An 18,127-nucleotide genomic window follows, 5' to 3' on the forward strand; every position below is an offset into this window, starting at 1 on the left:
TTCGGTCAATTGTCGCCCCCAGGCCGAGCGAGCAATCTCGTTCATTGCCTCCGCCTGCCGCCAAAGTCACCCCATACGAAGATACGAAGTACTGTGATCGCGCATTTGATGGAATATGACGAGAAAATGTACCCTGAGTTTCTCCCCTTCAATCGCAGGACTAAGACGCCCCGGTGGCTGATACATTGGATCATGTGCTATCCTACCACTCGGCCAAAGCCAGGTGAAGGTTATGCTCCAATATATCTTTCGCTAGGAGCGGGACCTCAATCTAGATGAAGCTTAGTTGCTTCATCATGAATCTACTTTGACTTTAGTTCCAAAGTTGCGTCGCTCCTCAACCCTCTATCAGTCTCCTTTCTTCATCTAGCTTGATCACTTGTATCATACCGGTATATCAGCCCACAAAATGCCCAGTCAACCTTCCCGCAATTCTGGAGAGAATTCCATCTCTTCTACATCCCTTGCTGTTCAATCCAATCCGATATTCTTGTTCTCCTGTGCTGTCTCTCCCCAATCGCTATTCCTTTGATCTGGCAGCAGACCTTCTGCTTGTAAAGATGGTTATAGTAATCCACTCTGACAGCGGCCAGTTTGTCAACCTAGCGCTGACCCGCGTTATTTGCCAGATGGGTCTTGCAGCCTGCGTTCGATTTTACGCCGTGGCCACAATCAGGGAGGAGGACCGTGGAAAAGAAGATAAGTGCTGGGACCAATTCCAGTTCCTCAAGGCTTTTCCATAAGATGATGGTGCCTGTCCGTTAGTTATATATAGAAAAGTCCATCTCACAAATTAAGCCTTTTTCTGCCTTTTTTCGCCCTCGACTTATAAAATTAGCACATCTAAACAGAATGATATCTGAGAAGACCACTAGAAAGACCACTAGAAAGACCACTAGAAAGACCACTAGAAAGACCACTAGAAAGACCACTGGAAAGACCACTGGAAAGACCACTGGAAAGACCACTGGAAAGACCACTGAAAAGACATTTAATAGATCTACATAGGTATAAATACTCTATATCTTCATAGATTCTCCAAGATCTCTCTTCATCTCTCTCAAGGTTCGAAATAAGGTTCTGGTTCGCATCCGTATTAGGCTTAGTTGCTTCATCTATACTTTCAAGGTTTGCATCTGTCCTTCGTCAACCTTCTCTATTCTCAACCTTCTGTATTCTCAGCCTTCTGTCAGCCCATCACCATTCTCATCCAGTTTCATCACTTACGTCATACCGGCATATCAACCTACATAATGCCTACCGAACTGCCCGTTCCAGAGAGGATTTCATCGCTAATGGCGCCTGCGCGCCGGTCAGCACTAGAGACTAGGAAGAAACAGTATATGAGTGCATCATCACGGCTATGCGAGCTCTCCGCTGAATCAACAGCGTCGGATTTTCTTGACGCCAAACTTTCTGTAATGGAAAGTGAACTCGAATATATACGATGTGTTCGAGACGGCCTCAGTGAAGCAAGACGAACCGAAAATATCTCCCATGATGCCTTTCAGCGAGAGATCCAACCTTTCTTACAATCATTTCGTTCGTCATCAAACGTTATCCACGTGGTTAAGCGACAACGCCGATTGATTGTTAAGATATTGACGAAGAAGTCTCAAAACGGCGGACAATAGAATGCCCATGTCCACTTGACCAAGGTTTACTCGAGCGTGCTTACTGAGATGCACTCATCCCCCGTGTGTTAGATGCCAGTGCAAAACAAAAGGCTCTCAAGTTTGGCCAATCTGTCTTTAAGAAGAAGGTTTATGAGTACTATGGTGTCAATGAGCACTGCTTACCTGGCTTCGGATGGTGTCATGTGTTGAACACTATACTTCCTGAAAAGTCTGTCAAAGCTGCGCACATAGTGCCCAACTATATGACACCCAAGGGAGTTTCGCACCTTTCGGAGTTGATGATGGCGTACTTGGTGATCCACGCAATGGTAGGAATATTCTCTTTGTGGTAGCGCTAGGGAGATTATTGACTTGTACATAATTAGGTATCACCCTCTCGGACAACATTGCGCTTCTTCTGGATCAAGGAACCATAGCTATTGTGCCAATGCCCGGACCAATGAAAAGCCCAACTCAATGGCGATGCGTCGTGTTAGATGAATCAAAGTACGAGAACGTTATCGGCACTAAGGATGGGGGTTATTTGAAGCTGAAGGTTAGTACCACAAAAGCTAGGGTTGAGTATCATATTAACGATATATAGGAAATTGATAATAAGCATTTGAAGTTCCTTTCCGAAAACCGTCCTCGCCCACGGTACTTGTACTTCTGTTTCATCATTGCATACCTCAATGCGAAGAGTCGGGGCGCAAATGATGCCGTTGCAAAAAAGGTCGAAACCACGCGTTTTTGGCCCTCTGGCGGCGATCACCTTAATCGGTCAACACTGGTTACACTAGCCCGGTGTGTCTCGGGATCAGAACTCCCTGAGTCGCTTCAAGAAAATACGTTTGACACTGGTGATATCTCTACTCGCAATGCTGACGCTGGGACTGTGCTTGGGGCTGATATACGGGACGCAATTCTTGCCATGCAGAAACTATGAATTATTGCGACACTGGACAAACCTGAAGAGACATGGAGGAGTCGTTCATCACTGATGGCGCCTGCCTGTCAGTCAGCACTAGAGACCCGCAACAACGGTCTATTAGTGCAACATCACGCCTTTCCAAGCCATCCGTTGAACCTACAGCGTCCGATTTTCTTGACACTTCGTGATGCCTTTTCAGTGGTCTTTTCAATGGTCTTCTGAGTGGTCTCTTTAATGGTCTTCTCAGGTATCATTCTGTTTAGTTTCCTTGATCAGTTTTATAAGTCGACGGCAAAAAAGTCGAAAAAGGCTTTTTAATGGGCTTCTCCAAACGGCTATAACCTTTGATTAGGTATCACCCTCTCGGACAACATTGAGCTTCTTATTGACCAGGGAACGGGTTGCACAGGATCCTGAACCAATGAGGCAGTGACTACCGCATGAGACAGCCGACGGCTTGCTATACTCAATCCAGCCAGAAGGAGAGTACTGGTTGTACATCCAGTGCATCATCAAGGACGAAATTTTTGACATGGCACACGGCGAAGGGCACCTCGGTTTCCACCGTGCCTGACAAAAGATGCGGGGCCTCTTTATTCAAAAGGGAGCCAAGAAGCTCCGCAAGTATATCGACCAATGTGACGAATGCAAGAAGAATGCCGTCCAGTGGTATAAGCCATACGGATCATTGCAGCCAATGCTAGCACCTCCTATACCCTTCACACACCCAGCATCGATTTCGTCACAGAGCTACCTCTGACGAAGAAAGGCTTTGACGCTGTCGCGATTTACACACGCAAATCGACAAAGCAGATCGGTTCGACGCCAGGGAAAAAAACCTGGAAGGCCACGACTGGGTCACGGCCATTCTTCCCCACCTCCAGAAGGGAGACTGGGGCGTCCCAGTCGTGTGGATCTCTGACATCGACTAATGGTTTGTCGAGGGATTTTGGAAAGCCTTCTTCAGGGCGCTGCGTACAACTCAATGGAGATGCGTCGTCTTGGACGAATCAAAGTACGAGAACATCGTCGGTGCTAGGATGGGTATTACATGAAACTGATGGTTAGTACCACAAAAGCCAGAGTTCCCGGTATCATATTAATGATATAATAGGAGATTGATGACAAGGCATTGTTCCTTTCCAATAACCGTACCTCTGTTTCATCATTGCGCACTGCGTGCTATGGGAGATCGTACGCCCATAGGACAACAGGCTCACCGGTAAGCCGACGGGGTAAACATCCCCGTCCAAGTTGAAGTCCGCCGGCCACTTGGTGTAACGATTGCGCGCAGCGGCGATTGCATGTCCGATGACGAAGAAAGCCAAGGTATCCGACAGACGATGCTCCTCAGGCGGAGTTACGACTTCGACTTCGCCAATTTGTATGTACTCAATGTCGATTATCGATAGCCGTCATACAGAGAAAAGATGATTCCAGAGACGGATTGAGTGGGAGGTTGCTGCGATGCGCAAGGTCTCGAAGAGCCAGGGCTGGGGAAGTCTGATGAAACCAGCTCTGCAGGGGAAGATAGGGATGGGATGGTTGGTGTCTGGTTCGGACCTGCTGAACGTCAAGAAGTGACGTGTGGGCCGTGTTGAGCGTTATGGCGCCTTTTGCTTCTTTTCATGCTGTTTTTTTTCCTTCGATGGATAGGGTCGGTATGCCCATTTTTCTTTGAGTTCTAGCGCCTTTGGGGTGGCTCTTTAATACTTCTCTAGCATGAGCAGTGCAAACCTGCCGTTTTCTCAATCAATTTTGCGTGGTTGTACGCTCCTGAATAGCTCTTGACGGGGGTGAAATGGCAACTGCGCTTTTGTAACGGTTTCCTTCCGTTACTTGCGGCTGCACGTGTCTTCGCAATGAGAACGAAAGAAAATAAAGGGGAAAAACGGACTAGAAGCGGAGAGAGAGCTAATAGAAATGAAACTATCAACACTAAATGCCCTTCGGGACTGAATTCTACTCACCCCGACTCTGAGCTTATAAAAGCAGCAGCTAAGACACATAGAACTAGCAGAGAAAATGAAATACAGAGTAACAAGTCTCATTTAACATTCCCTTTTATCCCTTTTATCAATTTATAGAAGAGTATCACCCAATGCACTACGCACCAGCGAACACCCGGCTCGAATAGTCTCCGACGCACCCTTAGTCTCCAGACTGGGATTCACCTCAACCAAGTCCATCGCAATCAAATTTCCCGTCTCATGCACAGCCTCACAGATGAAGTCTCCCTCACGCAGCGTCAGCCCACCACGGACCGGAGTACCAGTGCTAGGCGCCCACTGAGGATCGAGTGCATCGACATCAAAGGACAAGTGAATGGGCGTGTCATTACCGATATGAGCGAGCGCCATTTCGACAACACGACCGATACCATGACTGCAGAAGTTAGCAACGAAGATCCCACCACAAAAAAACAGATAAACATGAACATACCGATCAATATCATGCATACTAAACGCCTTGATCCCATTCTCCCGCAAAATCTTCTTCTCCCCCCGATCCACATCCCGCAATCCGATATACACAATCTTCTGCGTACTAACAAAATGCTCATCCCGCATCCAACCAAAGATATCCTTCTTCTCCTCCGTCGCCAATTTCGTCAAAAACGCCATAGGCATACCGTGGATATTTCCACTATCGCTCGTCTCAGGAAGATTGATATCAGCATGCGCATCAACCCAGATAACAGCCATTTCGCGACCCAGTCGTTCGCGGATTGCCTTTGCTGTTCCGGAGACGGTTCCGATGGCGATGGAGTGGTCGCCGCCGAGAGTGAGGATGAATTTTCCGTCTTTGGCGTAGTCGTAGACTTGAGAGCTGAGCTTTTTAGTCACGGCGCTGACGGCGCGAGGCTTCTTCATGCCTCGGTGGTCTGGGTCTTCGGCTGGGATGTCTTTCTCGTAATAGTGGACTATGTTGTCGTGGTGGACTTCGTAGTCGAGGTCTTCGCTGAGTTGGGTTAGGAGGCCTGATTCGATTAGGGCCATTGGGGCTGCTTCGACGCCTTTCTTGCACTGGGGATTGTTAGGATTGATCTATATGGTTCAGTGTAGGGATGTGCTTACTTGGCCGCCATTGAAACCGACGGCGACGACGCCGAGTTGGTTCGGGTGTGAAAGGAATCGTGAGGTTATGGTTGAAGGTTGCGTCATTGTGGAATGTAGGTAATTGTTGACTCTTTTAAAAGAAAGGAAGTAAGTGAGAGAGGGTGGGAGCTATTGGGGTATCCAGCTATCAGATCGAGATAAGATGAAGATAAGGATCAGGATGATGTCGATGATTTTCTTTTGAACTTCTGAGATTCTTTGAAAGAAGAAAGAAAATAGAGGAATTACTCCTTTTAAATATTCTCATAATTGTCTCAAAACTATCTCCCCCCCGATTCCAACCGGGGCGGTGCTTTAGGCAAAGTCCGCGATGTCGCTAAAAACTGCTTTTAGGGATCAAAGTGACTCCGCCGGGATCTCCATCACTTCCGTTAAGTACAGGTTGAGGAGAGCTCCCCCGTTTAGGGCCATTCGGTGTCCACAAGTTTGAACTTTGACCTGTTACAATGAAAGATAGACCGGGAAGTTCTGTGTTTCATTTCCGGATCTTTGTCCAGCCGCATGAGGTGGTATCGGAGGTCCGAGTTCTAGGGAAAAATAATTGAGGCCAATTTCAAGGGTATCGATGTAGAATACATTTTATGCTATATTATACTATACAAGCTATCCCAAAATTAACTCCCGGAGAATCTCCTCTGCTTTAGGCGCCTCTACCCGGCCCTTTTCACCAGTGCGCATCATTTGTCCCACGAACCAACCCAATTTACCTAGCTGGTTCTTGTTCCGGATCTGATCGACCATCTGTGGGTTCAGGGCAATGACTGATTCCGCTAGAGCTAGATATTCTTCCCGCGATAAAGGTCGTAGCAGGAGATTTTCCTCCTCTAGCAGTTGCGGCACTGGTCGATGGTCCCCGTCAAAGATGGTGGCCAGCACCTGTTTGGCCGTCGGGCCGGTGATGAGTTTCCGCTGTAGGTGATCGATGAGATGGGCTAAGGATTGAGCTGGGACGATCTCCGGGTCCCATGCCCGGTCTGCCTTGGCCAAGAGCCCGCCCAGCTCGTGCAAAACCCAGTTACTTGCTACTCGTGCAAGACTGGCGCGCGTTTTGTCATCTTGGTCTACTTGAAGACTGCGGAGGATATCTACCACATCGTGATAGTACTCGAGACGGGCTCCATTGTCTAATTCGATGAGTGGTTTGGCGTCTTCAATTGGTAGATTGAACTCGGATCCGACGAGTAGTGTAAGGAGAGAGTCTGGGGCTGTCGGAATAGAGTCTCTGAGACTAGAGAGTAGGTCCTCTCCAATGATCAGTGGTGGGATATCAGGGTCGGGCATGTAGCGGTAGTCGACTGAGCCCTCTTTGCCGCGAAGTCTGCGAGTTTCTGTGCTGCCGATTGTCCATCCACGTGTCTCTCCTTCGATGACACCGCCACTCTCGAGTACCTCGATCTGACGGTTCTTCTCGGCAATGATGGCATCCTCTACCGCCTTGAAGCTACTGAGGTTCTTAATTTCAGTACGCTGACCCAGCCCGCTGATCCCGTCGTACTGATATTGCCCAGGGGCTTCACCTCGGCGTCGGATCGAGACGTTGACATCTGCACGAAGACCGCCCATCTCCATTCCCGTAGTCACGGCACCGCATGATTGTACAATAGCTTGCAGTTTTCGAACGCATGCTGCGGCCGTCGCCGGAGTGTGAATTTGTGGCATGGTGATGATTTCGATAAGGGGATGGGATACACGGTTGAAGTCGAGAAGTTGTGTCGAGGGCGGGTATTCCTGGGATTTGGCTGTGTCCTGCTCTAACTGGAGTTGTTTAATGTTAATGCGAACATGTTCACCGTCTTCCGGGGCGATTCCGTCATAATCGAATAGGTCAACGTAGCCATTTCGTGCGAATGGTTCTAGAGCAGGTTAGTATGGTCCGCGCTCGAAGATGGACAATCACGTACCATAGTATTGTGTGATTTGATACCCCGCCGGTTGATCTTGGTAGAAGTAATGTTTCCGATCAAACCGGCTGACTGGTTGTATCTCGCAGTTCAGTGCAATAGCAGCGCGGAGCGCTGGTAGGAGAGTTGCGATTTGGAATGCCTGTCGCGGATCAGCCCTGATGCTATTTCACAGCACTGTATACCATAACACTAACCGGCTGGCTACCCGGGAACGCCAGATCGAACAAAGCGACATTGGAATTGGGAGTATCACTTGTCGACGTTGGTGCCCCTATTCAATTTATGAGAAGATGACTCGTAGTCTTGGAGGTCAGGCGTACTGACGGGAAAATAGTTTGGTCTCTGTATCCAATTGCGCGTGGATCTCCACACCAACTGTCAATTCCCAGTCTTCCCTTGAAGCCTCCTCTATTTCCTTGCGTTGTCTCTTATGTGATCGAAGGGCTTTAACTTCCTGTTTGAGTTGTTTGCGGAGGGGAACACGATCTGCGGAGGGCGGGAGATAGCGGGTTGGCGCGGAGGAGAAAAGGGCTTTATGGGAGAGAGATGCTTGAGTTAAGCGTCGAGCGCAAAGAGAGCGGAGTGTACCGCTGCCAATCCATGACCGAAGCATAGAGAGATTGGACTCGAGGTGAGAGTGTTCAATGTTGAATGAAAGACGTGAATTTGCGGGAGAGGACTTGGCAATCTGCACTGACTCTCCATCTTCCCATCTTCACCAATATCTAGAAGTGATAAGTGGTCCAGATTACCAAGTAGATTTCATAATTATAATATAAATTTGATTAAATTAGTACATATGTAGCAAATAGTCCTACATGTGTTATAAAATAATATCAAAATACTTAGACTAAGTGGTGATCATACCCTTAGCGCCCAGATAGGAAAGTCCAGTATAACTGCAGAGTACAATAATAGGGCGTAGCCACGAGTATGCATACAATGACAATTCATATGTATGTCATAAGGGTTGATAATTATTCTAAATGGACATTGAAGATCATACTATGTAAATATATGCCCAGGTGAATCTTCTCTCCAGGGCTACTTCGTATGATAGTCTCACCTATCTATTCTATCTCAACAGTACCTACTGTACTTCCCACTACTCAACTACTCAACTACTCAACTACTCAACTACTATACAGGGCTTACTACCTCCTTATCAATAGATTGACCAGTTATAAAAGTTAAGTGGACATTGCTGCATCACATTCCCCCGCTTTGCTAGACCGCCAGACGCAAGGAAGATCGACCAGCGCATAACTACATGTTTCTATCTTCAGACACACATGCGTATCTTATGGGGTCCAATTTGTCTTGGCCCTTTTATGTCCTTGGTAATTCCTTACCATTTCCCTCTTCTTTGAATAGAGACGCCCTGTTGACAGGGATACGAGGAGCCTCCTTGCGCAGTTGTCATTGGTCGATCTAAATAAAGACGGCGCTTCCAATTTGCTTCAGATCATCCCGAATGGTCTGACGAATTGTAAGCCTCGATTTCGACAAGCATCACCCGTTGGGCTCGTACTCACCAGCTGACGACCTATTTCCAACTTTGGGACTTTGGCCATTTTCTCCTTATAACATCTGAGACAACCTGAGAGTTTCATCTCTCAAGAATGTCTGAAGGAATTCGTGGGGAAGTATACTATTGCTTTGTCCCTGGATTCCATACCTTTTGATTTCTGAGACCTGGAATTCCATCCCCCTGGGTTATGCCTCCCGAGGTCAAGTTCCCTATACACTTAATTTCTACTGTAATTTCATGTTTCACGTTTTCTTTTTTTCCTTTGACTTGATTTGTTTGAAGTATGAACCGGTTGATTCCGAACTTCCCCGATCATGCCATTCCAAACTAGAAAGCAGAAAAAGGATGGAAGAAAGAGAACATATTCGGTGGTTTCCAACCTTTCCACAAATTCACAGGCTGGTCCTGTTGCGAGCCCTAAAACTGTCGAGAACAGTTCATCTTCACAGGTTGGGTCAAAACAAGCCCTAAATCCGCCTGCCGTTCCAGAGAAACCACAGAAACCAGAACCAGCCAAGGTGCCTAATGTGTTTGAGTTCTTGGAAGAAAATGATGAATCATCTTCAAACTCATCATCCGAGTCATCGTCGGACTCTGAATCCGACGAGGAATCAGAGCCTCCACGCTCCATACAAACAACCAAGATCCAATCTCCCAAGCCACGCGCAAATACCGTGCCGCACCGAGTATTGGCACCAGGAGGCAACACACCGAAAAAGGCTACCCTATCACCAGTGGCATCCAGCTCAAATGAACCAAAGCCCGCACCACCCGCACCTTCAGCAGGCAACCAGTTAGTCACGCGAAAGAAACAGCCAACTAGAAAGCCAAGCCCAATCTCGACTACAGACATCTCTCCAAAAGGCCTGGAATTATCCCGACCACAAACCTATAGCTCAAGAGACAATGGTGCAGTCCACAGACCACCACTTCCCCCATCACCCCCAAGAAGTCCAGAAGATAGTCTCCACCGCACCACAACAAAAAGACGAGACTCCAATGCATCACCAGAGCTATCAGGATACGGTCTCCTAGCATCCCACCTAACCAAATCCGCCTCAGAAGAAACCAGAGGCTTCCCCCCACTATACCGCCGCTTCGAGACAATCAACCACCGCGTCCTACTGCACCTCCAAGACGAGATCTCCCAAATGGAAGAAGATCTCCACATACTAGACGAATATGAAGAAATGCACCGACTCAGCGCAGCAGAGCAAGGCACAAAGCCTTTACCCGCTTCACGCCGTCGAGACGCCCAATCCCAGGCCTACTCATCCCTGCATTACCGCCGCATGGATCTCATGAGTGCCTTGATCCAGAAAACAGAACAATACAGTACGTCCTCCATCCACATCCTCCCAAACAAGCTAACAACCCCAGACAACGCCCTAAGCGCCTACAGCAAAGTCCTCCAGACTCTCCCGCGCGCCTCAGAACAAGACATCACAGGCTATCGCAGCTGGATGAGAGACAACAAACCCGTCGCTGGCGTTGAAACGCGATTTCTAATCCACGACGCGGATCTAGTCTCGCTTACACCGCGTCTAGCAGCTTCAGCTGCCGCAGCACCGGTCTACATCGCTATCATCATTGCATCCGGTGCGCTCCTGCTGCCGTTATTGGCGTTCAGTCTTATAGCGGAGTTTTCTGGTCGTCTTGTTGTTGTGACTGTTGTTGGTGGAGCGGCGGCGGCTATTGCGGCGAATTACTCGGCTGGGATTGATGCTTTGGTTGATTCGAGGGATGGATGGCGTTGTGCTACGATGTATGTTGAGTTCTTTCTGGTTGGGCTTGGGACTGACGTTTTACAGATACTTCGGGTTCATGACTTTGGCTGCTATGTTTATTCCATAGTGGTGGTTTTGACAGATCCTGGATTCTACGAATTATGAATTTTCCTTGTTTGCTCATGAGCTGTTTATGGCTTTCTTTTGTGAGGGATGGTTGGAAATGGTGGTACTCGGTGTACTGAGTACACAGGATGGCGTTCATTTTCGATTACTTCAATTGGATAGGGCAGCGAGTGTCTCGCATATAGGACCTTGAGCATTGGGCAGATACAGGCTGGGAGATACTATAGCAGGGTTTTATATGGAGGACCCTAGTAAGCAATGTACTATTTATGAGGTATGATTTAGGAACGCTAGGCTCTTTTCTTAGTATCTCTGCGGTTGAATTTCTATGAAAACCACAAGTATAGTATGCAGCATATTAGATTGCACCGGAAGCGAAAAACAAGTAATTCTCTAAAGACTTAGCTGTATCGCAATGGTAGCCTTACACCTAGGCTGATCTGTCTTGAAAAAAAGCCATCCACGCCAATCGCTTAGTCCATAATACACCAAATAAAGAATCATACAAAGCCAGGGATCAAGAGTTCATTAACAACACAGTTGGGTAGAAAAAAAAATTCGGAGACGCGGATCACATCCAGAGCTCATAATTTGGAACAAAAACAAAGGCAAAATGCAAAAATCAATAAAGTAGACAGCCGACTGTCGAGGAATGTAATGTTGAGCTTTGTCTCTCTTTAGAAACACAAACTGCATTTTTGCATTTTGAGCACAATCCCGCGTGCTTTAACCGCAGATACTAGGCCTATGTCGAAAGGGGTGTGCCATTTGGTTTGCTCCCTGGTGTCATGCTGCCTTCTTGGGATGCACGAGCATCTAGCCCTTGAGGTTGAGGCGTTGAAGGACTGTGGCCTGTCTGTCGAGCTGCCAGTTGTGCCTTGTTCCTGTCCATCAGCGCAGCTTGTTCGGCCGCACTACGAGAGTATGTGGCACTAGCGGCGGAGTTTGAGTAGCCAGATTGCGAAGGAGTTTGGCCTGGGTACTGAGCTCGCTGGTTTGAGGTTGCAGTTGCGTAGGGTGTACGTCCTTGGGGCGTGGCATTGAATGTCCCTGGTTGCCTGGGTTGTGGGCTGTAAGGCTGCGGAGATACTTGGGGGGCGAATCCATTGGAAGCAGGGCGCTGATATTGGGGAGCCTGGCTGCCTTGGCTGTACTGCGGGTTGATTTGCGCGTACTGAGTATTGGCTGGACGTTGACTGGGTGTGCTCGGTGGACGACCCGCGCCATAAGCATGAGTATATGTAGTTGGCGCCGAGGGTTGCCGTGCGTGCTGCGGCGTGACCTGGAACCCGGGCTGAGGAGGAACGCGAGCATTTGAAGCGAAACCACGTTGGTTGTAGGCACTGTGAGAGCCTTGGTAGGTATTAGGCCGCGAGGTAGCCGGTGTTGAAGTTCGATTTGCGGCATTGGCTGCTGCAAGCAATGCGGCGGCCCTTTCTTGTGACAAAGTGAAGTCATCCTTTTCCATGGTGCCGTTGTAGTCAGGAATTTCAACCAAGACCTTTTGGCTGATATTCAATTCAGCGAGCCGGTCACCGTCTAATTTAGCGACAGCATACGGTGGCAAGTTGTTGACGATTGCAGCAAGGCTTGACTTGAGGGTTTCATACACAAGGGTCTCTGCTTCAGAGGGAGTAGTCACGTCGCCCAAATCAAGGCCAACGGTTTCATTTGGCTCAGGCACTTGCTGACCGGGCGTTTGGAGATCAGTGGGAAGTTTGAGACTTCGAAGGCGCTGGTAGGAACTGAGAGTGTCGAGCAAGTCGGAAACTTCCTCAAGCATCTGATTGATCTCTTTTGATTCAGGGTCAAGTTCACTACTGGGATCGGTTTCTGTGATGTCCCCAGCAAAGTCTTGGGCGTTGAATGACTCGACCATTTCATCCAGAATGCTCTCATCAAGTTCGCCAATATTGCCAGGCTGGGCGGTTAGAGTGTCATTTTGTTTGTCGTCCCCTTCCAATGGAAGCGACAGCAAGGTGTTTACGCGGTCCGCGCCACGTTGTGCCCACCAAACCATATCCTTTGAATCAAGCTGTACAATCGCACCAGAGCTGTCGTAAGAAGGAGCAAATGATGAAAAGACACCCTGGAAAGCAGATGAATCGGGACCAGTCCAAAGGGCGGGATCGCCATGTCGATGAACATTATCCGAATCTGCATGCTTTTCTACACGGTCCCAGTAGGCAGGTGATGATGTGACTCCGCCATATTGAAGCCATTGGGTTGAAGGGAGGGGGGCGAGGCAATAGTTGCTACGCTCTCCCAAAAATGTCCTAACATCGAAAGTGGCGTCGAAACGATCCGTCCATGAGGTCGAATTAGCCCTGTGAGACCGCTTGCGCGGAGGTTCCAGCTTTGGTAATGTTTCGCGTGGAGCGAACACCTCCCCGAATGTTCGCTTCGATGCTTGAGATGCAGCATCAAGGTTGTAAGGGATGACTTTGGTGGCTGTGATGCCATTAGGCAGGGCGGCCTCCCGCAGCTCCTCCTGCACTTCAACAAACTTTTCAGGTCCAGATTCAGACTGCAATGGTACCTTCACAGATTTTTGAAGACTTGAGAATAGCTGCTTCGGGTTTGATGGATTTCCGAAGAGTGTTAGGGCGGGCTTATCCTCTCGCTGGCAAACATTGATCGTGTGAAGCTCTGTTGACTCGTCGGTATCATCTTCCATTGTCTCCGTTTTGACCTCAGGTTGATTGACGAATGATTGGCCAATTAAGCTGTTCATGTGTTTTTTGAATGCCGCGATCCGGTTGACCACCTCATTCAAAGGTGCCCCATCTTCCTTCGCGCCATTGGACTGAGTTTGATTGCGTTCAATCACAGCAGCTGATGCTCTTTCAATGTCGGAAAGAAACTCCTGCAATGTGTTGTATTTGCCCGAATTGACGCGTGTTTGGATGTTGGAGGTTTCTGGATCGCCAGAAACCTTTGCGCGCTTCGTTCGAGGCTTAGCCGTGGTATTTGGGAAGGGACAAGAGAGTAGTTGAAGTTCAGTGTCATGCCTGTGGTTTGTCAGTATGAGACCAATAATCATATCCCTTGATCAAAGCATACTTAAGTAGAAGTTCAATCAGACTGCGAAGAGTTTCATGGAGATTTGCTCGATCGCGTGAGGCAGTAGCACTTGAATCAGTGCTCGGTTTGTCGTCCTGCGTGGAGCGCTTCCGTTTCCCAGAGGTTGCATTAGTAGCAGGGTCGGTATAGGGCTCGCCATTAGTGGCAGACATGGGGGTTGTGTCTCCAGCTTCGTCGGCGCTCATGGTTGCGAAGTCGCGCCGAGGTCAAGGTCAATACTTTGACGCGGTCCCCTCCAATGCAAATGGATGGGGGGTCCTCAAATCAGATTGAGAGTAAAGAGAGGATGCGATCGCAAAAAGTAATGTTTGCTTGCGATTTGGTGTTGAGGTTGATACTTGGTTTGGAAAGCAGTCCAAGTAAACTCGATGGTAGGGTGTCAAGGCGAATCCTTAGAGATGGGGGATCGCGAAGAGCGAGGGGGGAAGATAAAACCTTCACGTCACCACAATAAAAGTGGTGAATATGAAGTAAATAAAATTGTCAATATAGATCCAGGAATTAGGACAATGATCAATGCACTAGGCAACCCTCGAACAAATAGGTCAAGTGGTCTCTTTTTTTGTCTGGAGAGAACGTTCACTGAGTTGCGCTTTTCGGAATGGCGCGCCTTCTGACGATCAATCACGTGACCCCAGTTTCTGCCGCGCGATTGTGGTATTTTTCTGACTTGACTTGACTTCCTCTCATCTTCGGAGACAAATAACTCTTTGAGCCTATTGAATGGGTCTGTGGCGTCCAGGCACTTTCACCCATGACTAAGTTCATGGATGTCATCAGTTTTAAAGCATGCCCGAAGCCTTTCGGGAGTATCGCGGCTAAGAGCAGACCTGCTCAATAGTCATTTATACAAGGTATTTTGTTTCTAATATTCGGCTCTTTATCTTCTTGGATACAGTGCTAAATAATTTGCTATCTGCTAGGCAACATCCCGTCAAAACCCTAAGTTTCCCGTACAATATTCGCGCAATTCACTGGCTGGCCTAAGCCTAGGCAGCTTCCGTTCTTTTCAGTCCACTGCGTTCCTCAACGTGCCCGAGTCACCTGCAATCGACAATCGACCCTCACAACTCGATGATTACTTCAATAACAAATGGTCAGCTCCCTCACTCGACGAACAACGGGCAAGAGTACCCCAAGATCGGGCCAATAGCTCATCCGGAGAGAAAAACCTTGAAAACCCCACCAGCATTAGGGTGAAGCCCAAGCCCGCCGAATATCTATCTAAAGCTTTGCGGAACACTGGCCACGCCCTTGGATATTGTGGTCAACCAGCCGGGATTGACCGGGCTCACTCCAAATATGCACCCCAAACATCGAACGAGTTGAGGACAGTTGGTCGACCAAAAAAGCCGTCACTGCCGGTAATTCTTGGGGAGTACATACGAGAGGTAGACCCGTTGCTTTCGTCTGCGTCGGATAAACTTTCGGAAAAGGATTTGGATATCGCTCTGCAGAAAGTGTGCAGAAACACAAGTCAGGACTACTTATCGTCGCGTGGCTACGATGCCGCTGATGTGGCTGCGTGGGCCTGGATCATGAAGAGCCCGAATCCGCATGAGGCAATGGTACGGCTATTCTTGTTAGAAACCGACAGAGCCAAGTCTGGCGCCACTACTCCAACCGTTCCACCTTTTATTCCACTCTATCTCTTGAGACAGCAAAACCTCGACGCTCACACGTTCCGTTTGCTCTTGATCCACTCTTTACATCTCATGAGCGGACATGCCTTCTCCATCTCTGAAATCCCTGCTGTTGCTGCCGAACATGACCCTGAGCTATCCCCCGAGGACTTCCGCCCTCAAATCGATTCTGGCACCTGCATGATTTTGGTAGTTCGCCTAATTCGTCATGCTCGGCGCGTGTGGCCTCAATCGCTTCTTACTATTGCACGTGCATTCGCTCGCTTCCTCTCGGCTCCAAGGACAGATGCTGCCGAAAGGTCAGTTTTGGCGACTCAGCATGACGATCGCGTCAAAACTGTCAAATTCAATGATTGTCTTTGGTTACTTTCAATACCAGCCAACATTGCTCCTTACCGCTCAACGTCTATCCAACAGCAAGCCCAATTTGAGCTTCTTCGAGCCATGGCTACACACAAGCCCGTCCTTCCCGTCACAAGGCAAGGATATCGAGCTGTCGTTGCAGTGCAACTGGCCCATAAGAAAACCTTTGAAGAACGCCAGTCTGCTGAACTAAAAGCTCCGTCATGGCCTCCATGGAAGGAAGAGAAACTGGGTATTGACTCCCAGCGCGGGAATGAAGGAATGTTCAGTCGTGCGATGCAGGTACTTTCCCAAATGAAAGATGCTGGCTATTCCCACCGTCTTTGGGAGGACATATCCTCGATTTTGGCGGGCTGGGACACAGATCGCAGCCCGACGGTGCAGACGAGAACTATGATGCGTCGCCCGCAATCTCTACCGGACAGACATGGATCGAAGTCAAACCATCATGAAATGTGGGTTGCTCGCATTCGCTCTACGAGGACTGTCCGCGAGGCTTGGGCGTGTTTTCTTTCCTATCAAGACCATGGATTGCCCCCGAAGGGTGCCATCTACGCTGCCATGGCCGAGAAGTTAATATACCGACGAAACGCCATGGAACGTGATTTTGACCAAATGAGTCATGTTCTGCCAGGCGATAGCCGCGAAGTTCACCCCGAACCGGCTTCTGCTCGTGACATCATCTATGTGCCTACAGAGCCACCTACTGTAGATGAGTTCCTTGATCAGATGCACGCACAGGGGCTTCGGCCTTCTGGGAGATTCCTCGGCCTACTACTTCAGTCGGCTACTTCTCTGCGTTCCGGGTTACATTATCTCCAATGCAGTAGCCTTACAGGTGCTCAAATCGAAGCGCTCTCTATTGTGCGGACGAAGCCTCGCAAGTACCGCAATTTGGACCTAGAAGCTTTTCATGAATTGCCGGACTTGGTATTTGCATCGTTCATCAAATTTCTATGTGCACATTCAGATATTACCAGTCTGGATGATGGGAATCGAAGCATCCTCACAGCGGATCGTTTCCCGGCCTTGATAGCTGCCGACTGCTCGACCAGTGCCAAAGTTGACCTTGTCGCATATTCTGAGGAACACACAGGAAGCAAACATCACCCAAGGGCTTTATGGCACGCAATCCAATTGACCAAATTACGCCGTGCTCCTTACACCCCGACCTGGACCCACATTCTATCTGCCCTGACCCGCGAGCGCCTCACTGGGTATTATGGCTCCAGAAGCCGAAGCCTTCAGCGCATACTGTCATGGCACCAGGCCCTCAGAGCATTGAGTTGGATGCGGCAGCGTGATGTCGAAATTGGCGAGGAAGGGTTCCGCATTTTATGTGTGGCGTTTACAAAAGCCATTGATGCCGCTCTTAGACACCCTGGCACTGCCGAACAAAGCTTTATGTTGATTCATAAGGCTCGTATTCGTCGTGTCAAGGCTGGAAACGAAGGAGATGACGATGTTGATGCTTTGATGCAGCATGCACTGCATGTTTTGAAGCATCAGTTTGATCATTTGGTTCTGCCAGCCTCCAAAACTTCGGTTCATGCGGAGCGAAGTATCTTTGCGGCAAATCCTGCTTCGGACGCACAGCTCAATGTTCCCTCGATATTGCAAATACCATCACCTGCTACGCTGCATGCCTTTGTTCGGGCTATGGGCTCCGCAGGAGATGACGAAGGATTATTACATCTGCTGCAGTGGATGAGTCGGTCAGCTGACCTACTGAAAGAAGCTGCAGAGGAACATGCAAATGGAGACAAAATGATGCGTCGAACCCTTGTGGCGATCAGGGTGTTTTTGGAAAGACGACAGCAACGGATTGACACGCGGGTAGCATCGGACCTGATCGTGGAGGCATACGACCTTATCAGCCGGACAGGCTGGGACTGGCCGAGTGATGCGGAGGTTACAGAATATTGTCAGTGACTTTGTATATAATATTGTAGTTTTAGAGGACTTTTGTCAATGTATATGATACCCCCCCATATATCCCATTTTCATCTTCGGTAATCATCGGCCTCACAGCTTTCCCCACACCCGAGCGCCGAGAACAACTTACCCCCAAGAACTTTTCAGC

General features: G+C 48.7%; 6 protein-coding genes across 6 annotated transcripts; 3 read left to right on the forward strand and 3 right to left on the reverse strand.

Moving 5' to 3' along the window:
* Window positions 1–2,064: 2,064 nt before the first annotated feature.
* Window positions 2,065–2,562, forward strand: PGRI_027670 (uncharacterized protein; the record flags this gene model as incomplete). The annotated part of the gene is made up of 2 exons (XM_040790480.1): window positions 2,065–2,172; window positions 2,221–2,562. The coding sequence occupies 2 exons, from the start codon at window positions 2,065–2,067 to the stop codon at window positions 2,560–2,562; spliced, it is 450 nt and encodes a 149-aa protein (XP_040647433.1).
* A 773-nt stretch (window positions 2,563–3,335) lies between these two features.
* Window positions 3,336–5,711, reverse strand: PGRI_027680 (arginase; the record flags this gene model as incomplete). Its single annotated transcript, XM_040790481.1, has 5 exons — window positions 3,336–3,518; window positions 3,768–3,938; window positions 4,662–4,932; window positions 4,990–5,573; window positions 5,625–5,711. The coding sequence occupies 5 exons, from the start codon at window positions 5,709–5,711 to the stop codon at window positions 3,336–3,338; spliced, it is 1,296 nt and encodes a 431-aa protein (XP_040647434.1).
* A 558-nt stretch (window positions 5,712–6,269) lies between these two features.
* Window positions 6,270–8,183, reverse strand: PGRI_027690 (glutamyl-tRNA(Gln) amidotransferase subunit PET112; the record flags this gene model as incomplete). Its single annotated transcript, XM_040790482.1, has 4 exons — window positions 6,270–7,519; window positions 7,568–7,709; window positions 7,765–7,841; window positions 7,895–8,183. 4 exons carry the CDS (start codon window positions 8,181–8,183, stop codon window positions 6,270–6,272), a joined length of 1,758 nt encoding a protein of 585 aa, XP_040647435.1.
* Window positions 8,184–9,415: 1,232 nt separating this feature from the next.
* PGRI_027700 (uncharacterized protein) lies at window positions 9,416–10,955 on the forward strand (the record flags this gene model as incomplete). The annotated part of the gene is made up of 2 exons (XM_040790483.1): window positions 9,416–10,866; window positions 10,913–10,955. 2 exons carry the CDS (start codon window positions 9,416–9,418, stop codon window positions 10,953–10,955), a joined length of 1,494 nt encoding a protein of 497 aa, XP_040647436.1.
* A 744-nt stretch (window positions 10,956–11,699) lies between these two features.
* PGRI_027710 (uncharacterized protein) lies at window positions 11,700–14,223 on the reverse strand (the record flags this gene model as incomplete). The annotated part of the gene is made up of 2 exons (XM_040790484.1): window positions 11,700–13,965; window positions 14,018–14,223. 2 exons carry the CDS (start codon window positions 14,221–14,223, stop codon window positions 11,700–11,702), a joined length of 2,472 nt encoding a protein of 823 aa, XP_040647437.1.
* Window positions 14,224–14,808: 585 nt separating this feature from the next.
* Window positions 14,809–17,976, forward strand: PGRI_027720 (uncharacterized protein; the record flags this gene model as incomplete). Its single annotated transcript, XM_040790485.1, has 2 exons — window positions 14,809–14,892; window positions 14,962–17,976. The coding sequence occupies 2 exons, from the start codon at window positions 14,809–14,811 to the stop codon at window positions 17,974–17,976; spliced, it is 3,099 nt and encodes a 1,032-aa protein (XP_040647438.1).
* Window positions 17,977–18,127: the final 151 nt, after the last annotated feature.

This window comes from Penicillium griseofulvum (genome assembly GCF_001561935.1).
Source record: "Penicillium griseofulvum strain PG3 chromosome Unknown contig_80, whole genome shotgun sequence".
In the NCBI taxonomy this organism is placed as follows: Eukaryota; Fungi; Ascomycota; class Eurotiomycetes; order Eurotiales; family Aspergillaceae; genus Penicillium; species Penicillium griseofulvum.